The sequence below is a fragment of the Pogoniulus pusillus genome, chromosome 20, assembly GCF_015220805.1.
Source record: "Pogoniulus pusillus isolate bPogPus1 chromosome 20, bPogPus1.pri, whole genome shotgun sequence".
NCBI classification, from domain to species: Eukaryota; Metazoa; Chordata; class Aves; order Piciformes; family Lybiidae; genus Pogoniulus; species Pogoniulus pusillus.
The window spans coordinates 9,524,426-9,536,457 of NC_087283.1; the positions used below are offsets into that span (position 1 = coordinate 9,524,426).

Consider the following 12,032-nt stretch of genomic DNA (forward strand, 5'->3'; position numbering starts at 1 on the left):
TGCAAAAGCTCTTGAATCAACTTCTGTGGCTATCAGAAGTGACCTTATGTGCTGTTGTTGGCAAGCAGCTCCCTAAAATCAGAAGCTTTCCTTTCGATCAACTATTACCGCTTCAGTTTAGGTGATTCCATTTGTTTTGAGCATCAGATGTTGATTTCAAACAGTAAGCTGATCCTTTGGCAGTAAACACATCATATGCTTAGGTTATGTTCCACTCCAAAACAGTGATGTCTGATAAACCTTCCAGGATTGTGTCTCTCGTTGAATAAAATTAATAGCAAGGTCTTTGCTTGCTGCCTGTGATCGTAAATGAATGTTCTGAGGTTTTGAATGTGCAAAACTTAAAGGCAGATTTAACTGAAGACTTCAAAGCATGAGATCTTGTAAGTGCTTATTTTATTATGCAAAAAGGAGGTAATAGTCAAGGTGAGCACACGAGATATTTCATTTAGAAGGAGATTGTTAGTGGCTGGGTAAGTCAAACAAGTGTTGAGGTCGTTAGGTCCTAATCTTCACGAAAAGCCATTTCAGCTGAGAACATTTGTGCAGCCTCTGTGGAGTGCTGCCACTGCACTTTTTAGCTGTACAGCTATAACGGTATGAAATAGGCAATTTTGCCTTCAAACTGAGACCCAAATGTTGCATGAATGTGTGTGTGTATATATAGGGAGGAAATAAAACAACTTACTTTTCAAGTTATCTTGTTTTATTTGCTATATCCTTAGAGTTTTGCAAGATTTCTTTAGAGCTAGGAATCATTTTTCTTTTAAAAATGGAGGACAAGGAATCAGTTTTTCAGAAATGAAGGATAAAAAGAAGCAAAAGTCTGTCCAGTGTCACCACAGTGGAGCAGCTGTTGTGTAACTTGTAAACTGTAGGAGGTCTATAGTAGATGAGATGAAGACTTTTCCTGTTTTCGGGTTAAAGCCCCCCTGATTTCATCTAGAATTAGTTGCTTGTGGGGTTGGTTGGTTGGTTGATTGCAGGCACTAGAAACGTCCTGGTTTTGCTAATTCCACTCTGGCTATTAAACAGTTACATTTATGCAGCTGTTGCTGTTCTGTCACCACGATCAAAAGATCGCTACAGGAACGGCTCACGGCCACGGCTGTAACGCGCTGCGTGGAACTCATTTCCATCCACAGGCAGCCAGCAACAGCCAAAAGACACTTTTCTGTAGCGATTCATTTGCTCACTTCCATTCCCCAGCGTCTCTCCGGGTCTGTGCTGACCTTTCGTAGCGCTTGGCACCAGCCGCAGAGGAGCAGGAGACTGAGCAGACCTGCACTTGTATGGGTAAAAATTACGCTGTCAGTTCAGGCTGGAATGGTGAATTTGACTCTCCACTGGATGGCATTATTGGCATGCTTATGGCTCTCTCTTGACGAGTCAAAATAAACCAGGTTCAGCTCTGGGTAAAATAAGTGCGCAGAGCCTGGCTGTTTTTCCAGCAAGCGGGTCTGAAAGTGTTTTCTCTGCTTCAGAAGAGGCCTCATTGGTGGCATCTGGAGTTGTTAAATGCTAAGTGATTTTATTGTTTGGTTTTGAAACTTCCTGTGAGACCCAAACGGGACCTTTAAATATGGAGAACAAGAGCATTTCAAGTCGTTTTTATTTTCACATTTCCTCTGCTTCTGTCATCTGTTAGAAATGAAATGTTCAGGCAAATCCTCTAAAGAAAAGATTAATTAAATATTGGGGCAAATTTTGATTGAAGTAAAATTCAGTGGCTACTATCTGATAGTTGGAAAGTAGTTATTATTTCTTTTGAGGACTAGGACAGTGCCAGAAGAAAAGTTACACATCAACATGAAGATTTTTACTCTTGTGTCCAAGATGTGGTTTAAAAATGCTTTTTCATCTTTTAAAATACAGCATTTTCTAGCTGGTTTAGGGAGAGCAAGAACAGAAAAAACAGAAGCTTTGTGCCTTAGTGCTGCTTTCTCACAACTTTAAAATCCAAAGCCAACCAACAAACGAAAAACTCTCTGGGTGTGAGAGATCACTTGTTTGTCTGCTTCTAGCAGTCTCCTGTGAAATGAGAAGGGTCTCTTGCAGCCAGTCTTTGATCTGGTACACCTGAGATAGATGTAAATAATAGATGTGGTTCCAGACATTTGTCTGCATCCACTGGCTCATCAGGTCTGCAGCTTCAGACTGACAGAAAGTTGTAAGGGACTGAAGCAGTGAATAATTTGGTTTCACTTTAATGTGTTATTTCAGACACAAGCCTCGTGTGTGCAAATGGTTTTTCTGCTGTTCCCTTGGTACTTAAAACAAGCTCATTTCTGAAATGTTTCCTCATCATAGAGTGATTAGACATTACTGGAGGAAAACTTGCCTACCTCCTCTTCTGAATGGTTTAGTGTTCTGTTTGCACAGGGAGGGGAAAAAGCAGCAGATTGTCTAAACCATGTCATTAGCATTTTATAAATGCTTGCTGATTGTAGTTGAACACTTCTGCCTTTCTTTGATGCTGGTACATCAAAACACACCCTTCTGATCCCAGACAGTAATCTTACCAGACAGGTACTTAGTTTGAACTTGGCTTTATTTTAGGAGCTGAGATTAAAAATTGCATTAAATTGCTTGGGTTCTTGCATTAGTCAAACCCTGCTGCTTTCATAGACATTTGAAAGGAGGTTTTCATTGCAAAAGGCAAGCAGTGAGCCATGGGATACCTCACTTCTTCCCATTCTTGAGCTTGGGGAGCTTATAGTTGTTATAGTTTGGGGCAAATGGTGCTTGGTCCTTGTAAGCCCTGTGTTCCTGGGGTTTTGGGGAGTGGGAATGGGACACTCTGCAACTCACTTCTCTTTCAGTTATCTCTTGAAAGATGTGGAAAATACAGTATTTAGAGTTCAGTTTCTTAAAGTGCTGACGTGTGTGTTTATATAACACCCCCATCCTGATGGCATCTGGAAGCCAGGAGAGTTATGCAATATGAGCAACACACTCCTGAGGGAAGGGGGGAAAAAACCCACACTTTTTTTTGGTGTCCTTAAAATTAGTGTTTATTCCCCAAATTGTCTATTGCATGCTCACTCTTCACACCACTGACTTCACTGCTGTCACAGGAGGGTTTCCTCAACATGCCTTGCCTTTTCAGTCATATTCTTAGTGATATTTATGGATTTTCTTAGTGGTATTTATTGATTTTCTTACTTTTGTCCTGAGAGATTTAATATTCTTACCATAGGTAAACAACCTTTAGGTATTTATTGTAAAGCAGTTGTGGTAAAATTGGCAATTATCAAGTTGCCTAAGATAAGATTCTTTGTGATCTCTAATACAGAGTCTGAATTCCTACTGTCCAAGTACAAAGTGATTTGGTTAATGTGGAATTTTGAGGTTTCTATATCACTAGAGCATACTTGAAGAGTAGAATAAAATTATCTGTTTTCTATGGAATCATATTTACAGAAATCCTCATTGATCATATTGTCTGTACCCAGGAAAGGAAGAACATTTCTGTTCTTTAAAAGCTGAGAAATAGAAAGTTTTCCAAAATACTCAGAGCTTGTGAATGTTTCACAGCATTTGAATTTTATGTTTCACTGCTTAAAACATTCAGGCACAGCTTTAGTAAATCCTTCTTCAGGATTCTGCCTGCACCCTACCAGCCATGTGTGGCAGAACAAGATTTCACTTGTATTTGAGGTTGTTCATAATACCTTTTGAGTATAGCTTGTGCTCTAACATGTGTGCACTCCAGTCCCAAGTAGTCTATAAATTTATAGCTGTTTGAAAGGTTTGAATGTAGTAGTTAAACGAAGAGACTGTAAAAATAAAATGAAAACCAGAGTAATTGCTTGATAGCTGGATTTTCCTTCCCTCCTCCCTCTCTCCAAGCTTTTCTCAGCTCCCTCCATCTCTTTTCGGACCTTATTTAGCCTGTGGATGAGAATGATGTTACAGACAGTGACTATAAGGTGACATGATTGATGTCCCCAAGCATGTGGTGTTGGAGAAGCTGCTGAGCTCCTGCCATCCCACCAGCTCTAACAAAGACAGCTTTCCTTGAACGGGGATGGTGTTGCCCTCCCCTCCTGCATCCCTCTGCCCAACCCCTAAACGCTTCTGAATTCTGGAGGGTGACATCTCCTCCCAGCTGTGCAGATCAGACCCTCCAGCTGTCAAGTGAGTAAACAATGACTCCTTTTAAAATGATTTCAATATGGTTGCTGCATGACCGTAATTACCTTTGAAGAATCGAAGCCTGAAGGCGCAAGAAGTAACTTCAGAGGTGCTTAATTTTCTTTTCCTCTGCTGTTCCAATATTTAGTGCAGCAGATTTGGTTGTCATATGCTATTCGTTTAAGAAAAAGAACTCCAAATCTATGACCCTTATGTGAAAAAATGCATTTTGTTAGCCAAAGCCCCAAATAATCGCCCCTCTTCACGATTCTGTGCAGGCAGAACCCAAAGCCCTTGTTTTTCACTACTATCCATCATCTTCTTGTCAACTTAAACCAAGATTCCCTTCATCAGTTGAGTGATTTGGATTTTGAATGTGGCATCCTGTTGCTTCTCTTATGTACTTCAAACATTCTGTTGAATTGGAAAGTGGAAGGAGCAGTTAACCAAATCTATTTGGATGAGACATTTAGTGTAAATATGTCTTTATTTTGTACATCTGCCTGTTCCAGGCCCTGCTGGTAATTCTTTCTCTAATCTTTCAAGAGCAACAGAGGGCAAGTTGGTGCCATTGAAGTGTAAAGGGCAGCAATGGGAACTCTGCCAGCTCCATGAAAATAATGATTTTCCTCTTCATTTTCTAAAGGGATCTGGTGTTTGTGGAGAATGGGAAGCAGCACAACCAAGGGCAAACTATTAAGTCAGCATTTTAAGAGGCTGATTTGGAGCACAGTATCAGGACTGAATATTTTATATCTTCATTTGGTATTGCAAATGTCTTCTCTTCCTCCTCAATTTGTTCTTCATTAAGTGTCTTTGCAATCTGATGCTTTATGTGAATTATTCAGTCTGCTGACTAACTTCTGACCTTTAAGAAAGAGGTGGTCATCTCAGGAACCTTCTTTTCCTGGGGCTTTATTTTTCTCTTTGGCTTTTAAAAAAAGCCCTAACCTTTCTCCTCCTGTTTTGTACAATTAGATGCCCCAAAAGTCTGGGAAGAGATGGTCATCTCAGCCAGCACTGCTGATGGTCATCTCAGCCAGCACTGCTGATGGTCATCTCAGCCAGCACTGCTGATGGTCATCTCAGCCAGCACTGCTGATGGTCATCTCAGCCAGCACTGCTGATGGTCATCTCAGCCAGCACTGCTGATGGTCATCTCAGCCAGCACTGCTGATGGTCATCTCAGCCAGCACTGCTGATGGTCATCTCAGCCAGCACTGCTGATGGTCATCTCAGCCAGCACTGCTGATGGTCATCTCAGCCAGCACTGCTGATGGTCATCTCAGCCAGCACTGCTGATGGTCATCTCAGCCAGCACTGCTGATGGTCATCTCAGCCAGCACTGCTGATGGTCATCTCAGCCAGCACTGCTGATGGTCATCTCAGCCAGCACTGCTGATGGTCTTTGTGTTTGTACCACATCATCCTCACTGTATTTTCCCCCTTTTTTTTGTTTTTAATCTGAACCACAGAAAGCTTTATTCTGTGGTGCACATGAAGCACTCCAGAACTTGTTGTGTATTCTTAGTTTTATGGGAACTCTGGAAAAAAAAAAGGTGCTGATTCTGATTTAGGATTTGGAAGGCAAAACTCGGTGTGATGCACCTGCCAGCTTTTAAGTCTGAGTCCTTTCATCCTCCCGATGTCCTCACACTTGGCTCTTAATTTTTGTGTGCAATAAGATGTGAGTGGGTTCTTGGTTGCAAAGCAAAGTGATTTCAGAGTAACCTGGCTTCTCTCTGAATTCTTTCTGCAGGCCTTTTTGTCTCCCAAGCTGCTGCTAGGACATGTCTGCTCTATAAAAACCACTCAAGCTCGTGCGATTTGTTAAATAACTCAACTATTTTAAGTCTCTGGTGTGTTTTCATAGAAAGCTTTGCTGAGGAAGTGAGGTTCCCAAAGAAAGCAGACTGTGGACCCTTGGTGTTTAAAAACAAGCACATCCTTTGTTTTGAACCTTACCGACAACCATCCATTGTCCTAAGTAAGAAGATGGCTAAAAGCAGTCAGCCATCCTTAGAGGATCTAAATCCTTTCCTCCACTCTTCTCACAGAGTGCATCTGCCTTCCAAACTCCTGCTGTCTTGTTGCCAAAGTGCTGAATTATATGGCTGAATGTATTTTTTAGCATGTTTTATGTGGCTCATAGATCCTGTGCTGCTTACAAATTACAACGCCTCATGCTGCTTTTGACTAGCAAACGCTCTGAGAAACCCAACCCCTTCTCACTGAGGTATTGCTGCCTTCTCTAACATGGACTTTCCAAGTTGCAGATCTCATTTGCAGTATCTTCAGTGCTACTTTTCTGACTTCTTTTAGTGTTTGACATACTCAAAATGAGACAGCTGAAAGCTCTCCGTGTGGGATCATTTATGGATAGAGAATAGAAAGCATGCTTCAGGTTTCTGATATAGCTTGCACATGTTTTTGGGCTATCTCTCACTCTGCTACAGGTAAACTGTATTTTAATGGTACAGTGAACTTCTTACCCACTGAAAAACCACTCCCCTGTCATTAACATTAGATTTTTCTTCAGTCATCAGCAAACTATTATGAAATGTGGTTGTTAAAGACCTGCTCGTGGAATAACATTTTAGATTGTAACACCAAGTGGATAGACTTCTACATCTGAAATTCATTTAGCTTTTATATCAGCTATTGTTGTACTTAAGGGGCTAATTTTTCATGCCTACTTTGCATGTGCAGTTACTGTGGCTGAGTCTGCAGTTACAGCAACAATCTCTGCAAGCAGCAGGAGTGTCATCTGTGCCCATTTTACCCCTTCAGCCACCGTAAATGCTAAGAAGGAGCTTTGTGGATAAGAGAGAAGAAATAAGCACATCTGGCTGAACATCTGTGCCTGATGTCTTGGGTCTTTAAACTCTCTGATTCCACAGTTCAGTTTGTTGTCTGTTTTCCATGAGTTCCTCAATACTTATGTTTTCTCTGTCCCGTGTTCCATGGCCGTTCTTTGTCATGTTGATTGAACAATAGGTTCATTGTCAGTAAGTAAAAAGTCTTTCCCCTTGCAATTTCTGGGAGGTCTGATATCACAGCTCTGGCACTCATCTTTCTCAAGCTCATGACCTACACATCTTGGGTCTCCAGGTACAAGCAGCTCACTGCACCTGAGACTGCTCTGTTCTAAATAATTTATATTGCTTTTGATTTCTTGCTGGATTAAGTGGCATCCCAGAATATCCCCTGGATTACACTGCAGTTGTTAACTGCTTTTCTCTGAGCTAGCAGTGTGCCCAGGTGGTCAAGACAGCCAGTGGCATCCTGGCCTGTATCAGAAAGAGTGTGGCCCTTCAATTCAAGAGAGATGTTGAGGTACTGGAACATGTCCAGAGAAGGGTGGCAAAGCTGGTGAAAGGCCTGGTACACAAACCCTATGAAGAGAGGCTGAGGGAGCTGGGGGTGTGCAGCTTGGAGAAGAGGAGGCTCAGGGGTGACCTCACTGCCTGAACTACCTGAAGGGAGGTTGTAGCTAGGTGGAGGTTGGTTGCAGGCAACCAGCAATAGAATAAGAGGACAGAGTCTCAAGTTGTGCCAGGGGAGGTATAGGCTAGATGTTAGGAGGAAGTTCTTCACAGAGTGATTTGCATTGGAATGGGCTGCCCAGGGAGGTGGTGGAGTCTCTGTCCCTGGAGGTGTTCAAGAAAAGCCTGGATGAGGCACTTAGTGCCATGGCCTAGAGTTGACTGGCTAGGGCTGGGTGCTAGGTTGGACTGGATGATCTTGGAGGTCTCTTCCAACCTGGTTGATTCTATGATTCGAAGTGCTGGAAAGTGCAGAATGTAGCTCTTGAAATGACTCAGTACCAGTAGTAATCAGAAGATTCTTATTCTGAGTTCTGTATTGCTTTTTTACTGGGTTCTGAAGAATTTTGAACTGAGATTAAAAGAAGAGGTGTTTTGTTCAGTGGTGGTTTCTGTGGTGCTTTTTTTTTCTTCCTGTTTTTTTCTTTTGATAGGTTGCATTATTTAGCTTCACAGAATCCCAGCCTAGTGGAGTTAGAAAGGACCTCTGGAGACTATCTCGGCCAACCAACCTGCCTAAAGCATAGTCATCCACTGGTTGCCCAGAATTGCAATGTCCAGGCAGGTTTGGAATCTCTCCAGAGGAGACTCCACAACCACTCTGGGCAGCCTGCTCCAGAGCTGCAGCATCCTCACAGCAAAGAAGTTTCTCCTCATGTTTAAGTGAAACTTCCTATGCTACAGCTTGTGCCCATCCCTTCAGCTTTTAAACATCTTCAGGGATGGGTATTTGACTATCTCCCATCTTCAAGTCAAATCTCGAGATTTGACTATCTCAAGCATCTTTCAGTGCTTGAGAACCTTTCAGTCAAGAAGTTTTTTTTTAATGCCCATGCTGCAGCTTTAAGCTGTTTGCTCTCATTGCTCATTCCTTGGTAGAAGAGACTGACACCCACCTGTCTGTAATCTCCTTTCAGGGTGTTGTAGCGAGCCAGAAGGTCTCCCCTCAGCCTCCTTTGCTCCTTCAGGCAGTGTCAAGCATGAGGGCACTCCTAAAATGTTCAGAGCTGCTTTGTTCTCCTTGTGTGTGTGACAGCATTTGTCACATCTGCATTTTCCTGAAGGTACAGATTTATGCTGATGTTTTTGCACCCCCTTCTGTGTTTTTCTCTGATTACAGGTCACCTGTTCTACAAATTTGGAATCACAGAATCTGATTGGTACCGCATCAAGCAGAGCATAGACTCTAAATGCAGGACAGCCTGGAGGCGGAAACAGCGAGGGCAGAGTCTCGCTGTGAAAAGCTTCTCACGGCGAACACCTTCCTCATCCTCTTACAGTGGTTCAGGTAAAAAAAACCAAACAAACCCAAGAGAACTGGAAGCTGACAGTCATAAAGTAATATCTTTTTTGGTATACTTGTACAGTATTTTGATCTTTGGTTATATTCAGAACAGGTGCAGGTAGTACCCACGAGTGTGAGTATTTTTGTGTAAGAAAGGTAAACAGAGCAATCCACATAGCTCACACCTGAATTTTTGGAGTGGATTTTATATTAGTCCTGTGCATTTTTTCTGAAGTACCATTTGTCCTTGGCAAAGAGGCCTCTCTCTTACAGTGCTGCTCAAGCTGTCTGTGCCTCTAGTAAGTGAAGCCAACTCTTTGTAGTTAAACCATCATAGTCCTTCAGTGCAAGGCAACCACCTCCTGGTGCATTCAGAATCCTTCACAGCCCTGTGGGGCTTATACCAAAGTAGATCCCAGGTGAGGTGAGCTTCTAGTCCTGTTTCATCTGCAAACTGCAGTGACGTTCCTGATTGCAGTGCATGAGTGATACTCAGCTAAGGTGAGATATATGTGTTTCCTCACAAACTGGAGAGGGAAAAGGGATTCCATCTCTAGCCCAGTAGTAAAACCCAGATTTGCCAAAAACGAAAATGTAGAATGTTTTCAGTGAGAGAGGTTGGCTTTGTTGATTTGTGTGTTATCTCACTTCACCAAGATGCTCAAGAACGTCCATCCCCATGTGCTAACTGAAGCAATTCAACACGTGCAACTCTGTGCTATCATATGGTTTTATTTACCCTGTTCCACTTCTTGAGTAGAAGGTCATGATGTTTCTGAAACTGATGCTGGTAAGGGGAGTGAAGTGGATAAATCTTTCTCAGTGTGTTCACACCATTTAGTAGGACGTGCTAAATTTTGTTCCTGAAGTATTTTCCTCTGAAGAAATGAAATAGTTGTAGGTGATTCTATGTTTCCATATAGGTATGTAGGCGTGAATAGTAATAACAAATGAAAAATACTGACCTAAGAAGTGTTCTCCAAGGACATTTCTGGCTCAGGTTTTTAATATAAAGCAGTGTTATGGGACATTTGTACATCATATATTAAAACCAGGGTTTTGGAAGTGAGCCCAAAGGAAAGGAAGTGAGTTTATTTGCCTGCATAAAATTTTTGGTTGCATGTTAACACTAACCACTGTATCTCATGCAATGAAGGCCAAAGCCTGCTTTCAATGGAAAATTTTATGTGCTGGAACTGGGAATCATATCCAAAATTCTCAAATTAAAACAACTAATCAACGTAATGATAACCATAAGCCATAGATGTTGATGGGATTTTTATTTTCAGTCTCTTAGCAATCAGTAATTTAGAATAAAGAGGCAAGAGTAAGTGGCTGTTATGGGCCTGTGCTCATTAGACCATGCTCCTGGGCTGTTGTTGAGAATTATTATTAAAAAATATTAATCTTTAATCTCCCAGTTTGGGGATTTGAGGAGACCAATGAATTCTTGACTTCAGAAGGCCATAAGATGACAGGTTTTAGTGGTTTTTTTTTTGTTGTGGTTAAACTGAAAACTTAATTATTTCTTCTCTCTCTCTCCACTAACCTAATTTGAGAGTAAATTGTTCCATGGGTACAAAGCCCTCTGAACTAACTCCTGGGCTTTCAGCAATGTGTTGGCTGAGCAGGTGGGAGTAGCATGGTGCAGACGCTCAAGAGCTGGTTCTGCAGAAGCCACCTTGGTGTCTGGGGTTGTGCACCCGGGGTTGTGCTCAGCTGAGCTGGCAGCCTTTGGTCTATCAACATCCAAATCTCAGGAGTTTTTATTCCATCTGGGTCTCCCACTGTACAGGTCATCTCATCTCCCAAGTCCCCTGTGCAACAGAGAGGTGACCACATGTCCTTATAAAGTTTTCTTTGGTCTTGAAGACAATGAAGGTCACCTGAGGCATCTTGGCATGTCATGGGCAAGGCTGTATGGGCTGTGCAGCCAAAAGCATAGAGAAACCAGCAGTAACACTGACAGCTGCTTTTGGTAACGGTATGTGAAAATGTTCCCCTGCATTCAGAGCCTTTTGTTAATTTTCTCCCAAGCGCTGCTTTTGCTCAGGATGTCATTGGCGTCATTTTCTGAGAGGCTGTAAAGATGTCAGATGAATTCACTGCTGTGTTCACACCTGCTGTGAAAAAGCTCTTAGGAAACCAGTCCACTTTTCTGAATCAGGTGGTCCTTTGAAAAACTAATTTCCACCCCAAATTCAGGTGGGAGTGATATTTTACCTAGAGAGAGAAGGGGAAGTGTGAGGGAAAACAGGAGAGTGGGTCAAAAAGCTGATGGACCATATAGGGAAAAGAAAGAGAAGATAAGATGCAAGGAATAAAAAAAGTAGATTGACACATGTTTAAACAGGTAACTTTGGCATAGTGGGGCTGTCATTCCACAGCTCTCTTCAGGTAACTTCATGAAGTGCTCAGACTTTGCCTTTGTGGTTTGACATCTCTGGAAGCCCTCCGTGGAATTACAGCATCATAATTCACTGGCATCTGTTCCTTATTATACACACTCTATAGTGGATGTAGCAGGATCCCTGCTGCCAGCTAGCAGGAAAGAGAAGTAATATTTCACAGCTCTGAAGTAAAGGAGGTCTGTATTTCACAGTTATGACAACAGAACTGTCAAATATGGCTTTGTAAAGTGTTACATATGAACCCAGACAGTTTTTATAGTAGCATTTGTTGCAGGAGGGCAATTTAAGATGAGCCCTGAACAGACAGAAATTAAGCTACTCGAGGAACTGCTTTTCCCACTATTGTTAGTTGTAGGTGGTAAGGTCAGCTTCTGGGTGCTTTTGGTCAGCTCTCTACCCAGTTCTGTTCTGTTCAGAATAGCTGTGTTTGGTGTCAGGTGTTGCTCTGTGTCAGGTCACACACAACAGGCATTCAAGTTGTTTAACTGTTGGGTGGCATAGCTGCCGCTTACAAAAGATAGAAAGAAGAGCCTCTGGGGAGGTTGTTAGAGGCTGCTGTGGTGTGTCTGTGCTGTGACAGGTGTGGGGAGAAGCACAGCAGCTTTTTGTATAAGCTCCTCTGGACTGTTCTGCCTTGGCACCATTCAGCATGAG

At 42.3% G+C, this 12,032-nt stretch overlaps 1 protein-coding gene across 1 annotated transcript in view; it reads left to right on the forward strand.

Moving 5' to 3' along the window:
- The window catches only part of BANP (BTG3 associated nuclear protein), a 167,170-nt gene that overhangs the window by 60,664 nt on the left and 94,474 nt on the right, over window positions 1–12,032 (forward strand). The window contains exon 8 of the mRNA XM_064160088.1: window positions 8,803–8,970. Coding sequence (XP_064016158.1) covers window positions 8,803–8,970 — 168 coding nt within the window. The remainder of the gene's footprint in view (window positions 1–8,802; window positions 8,971–12,032) is intronic.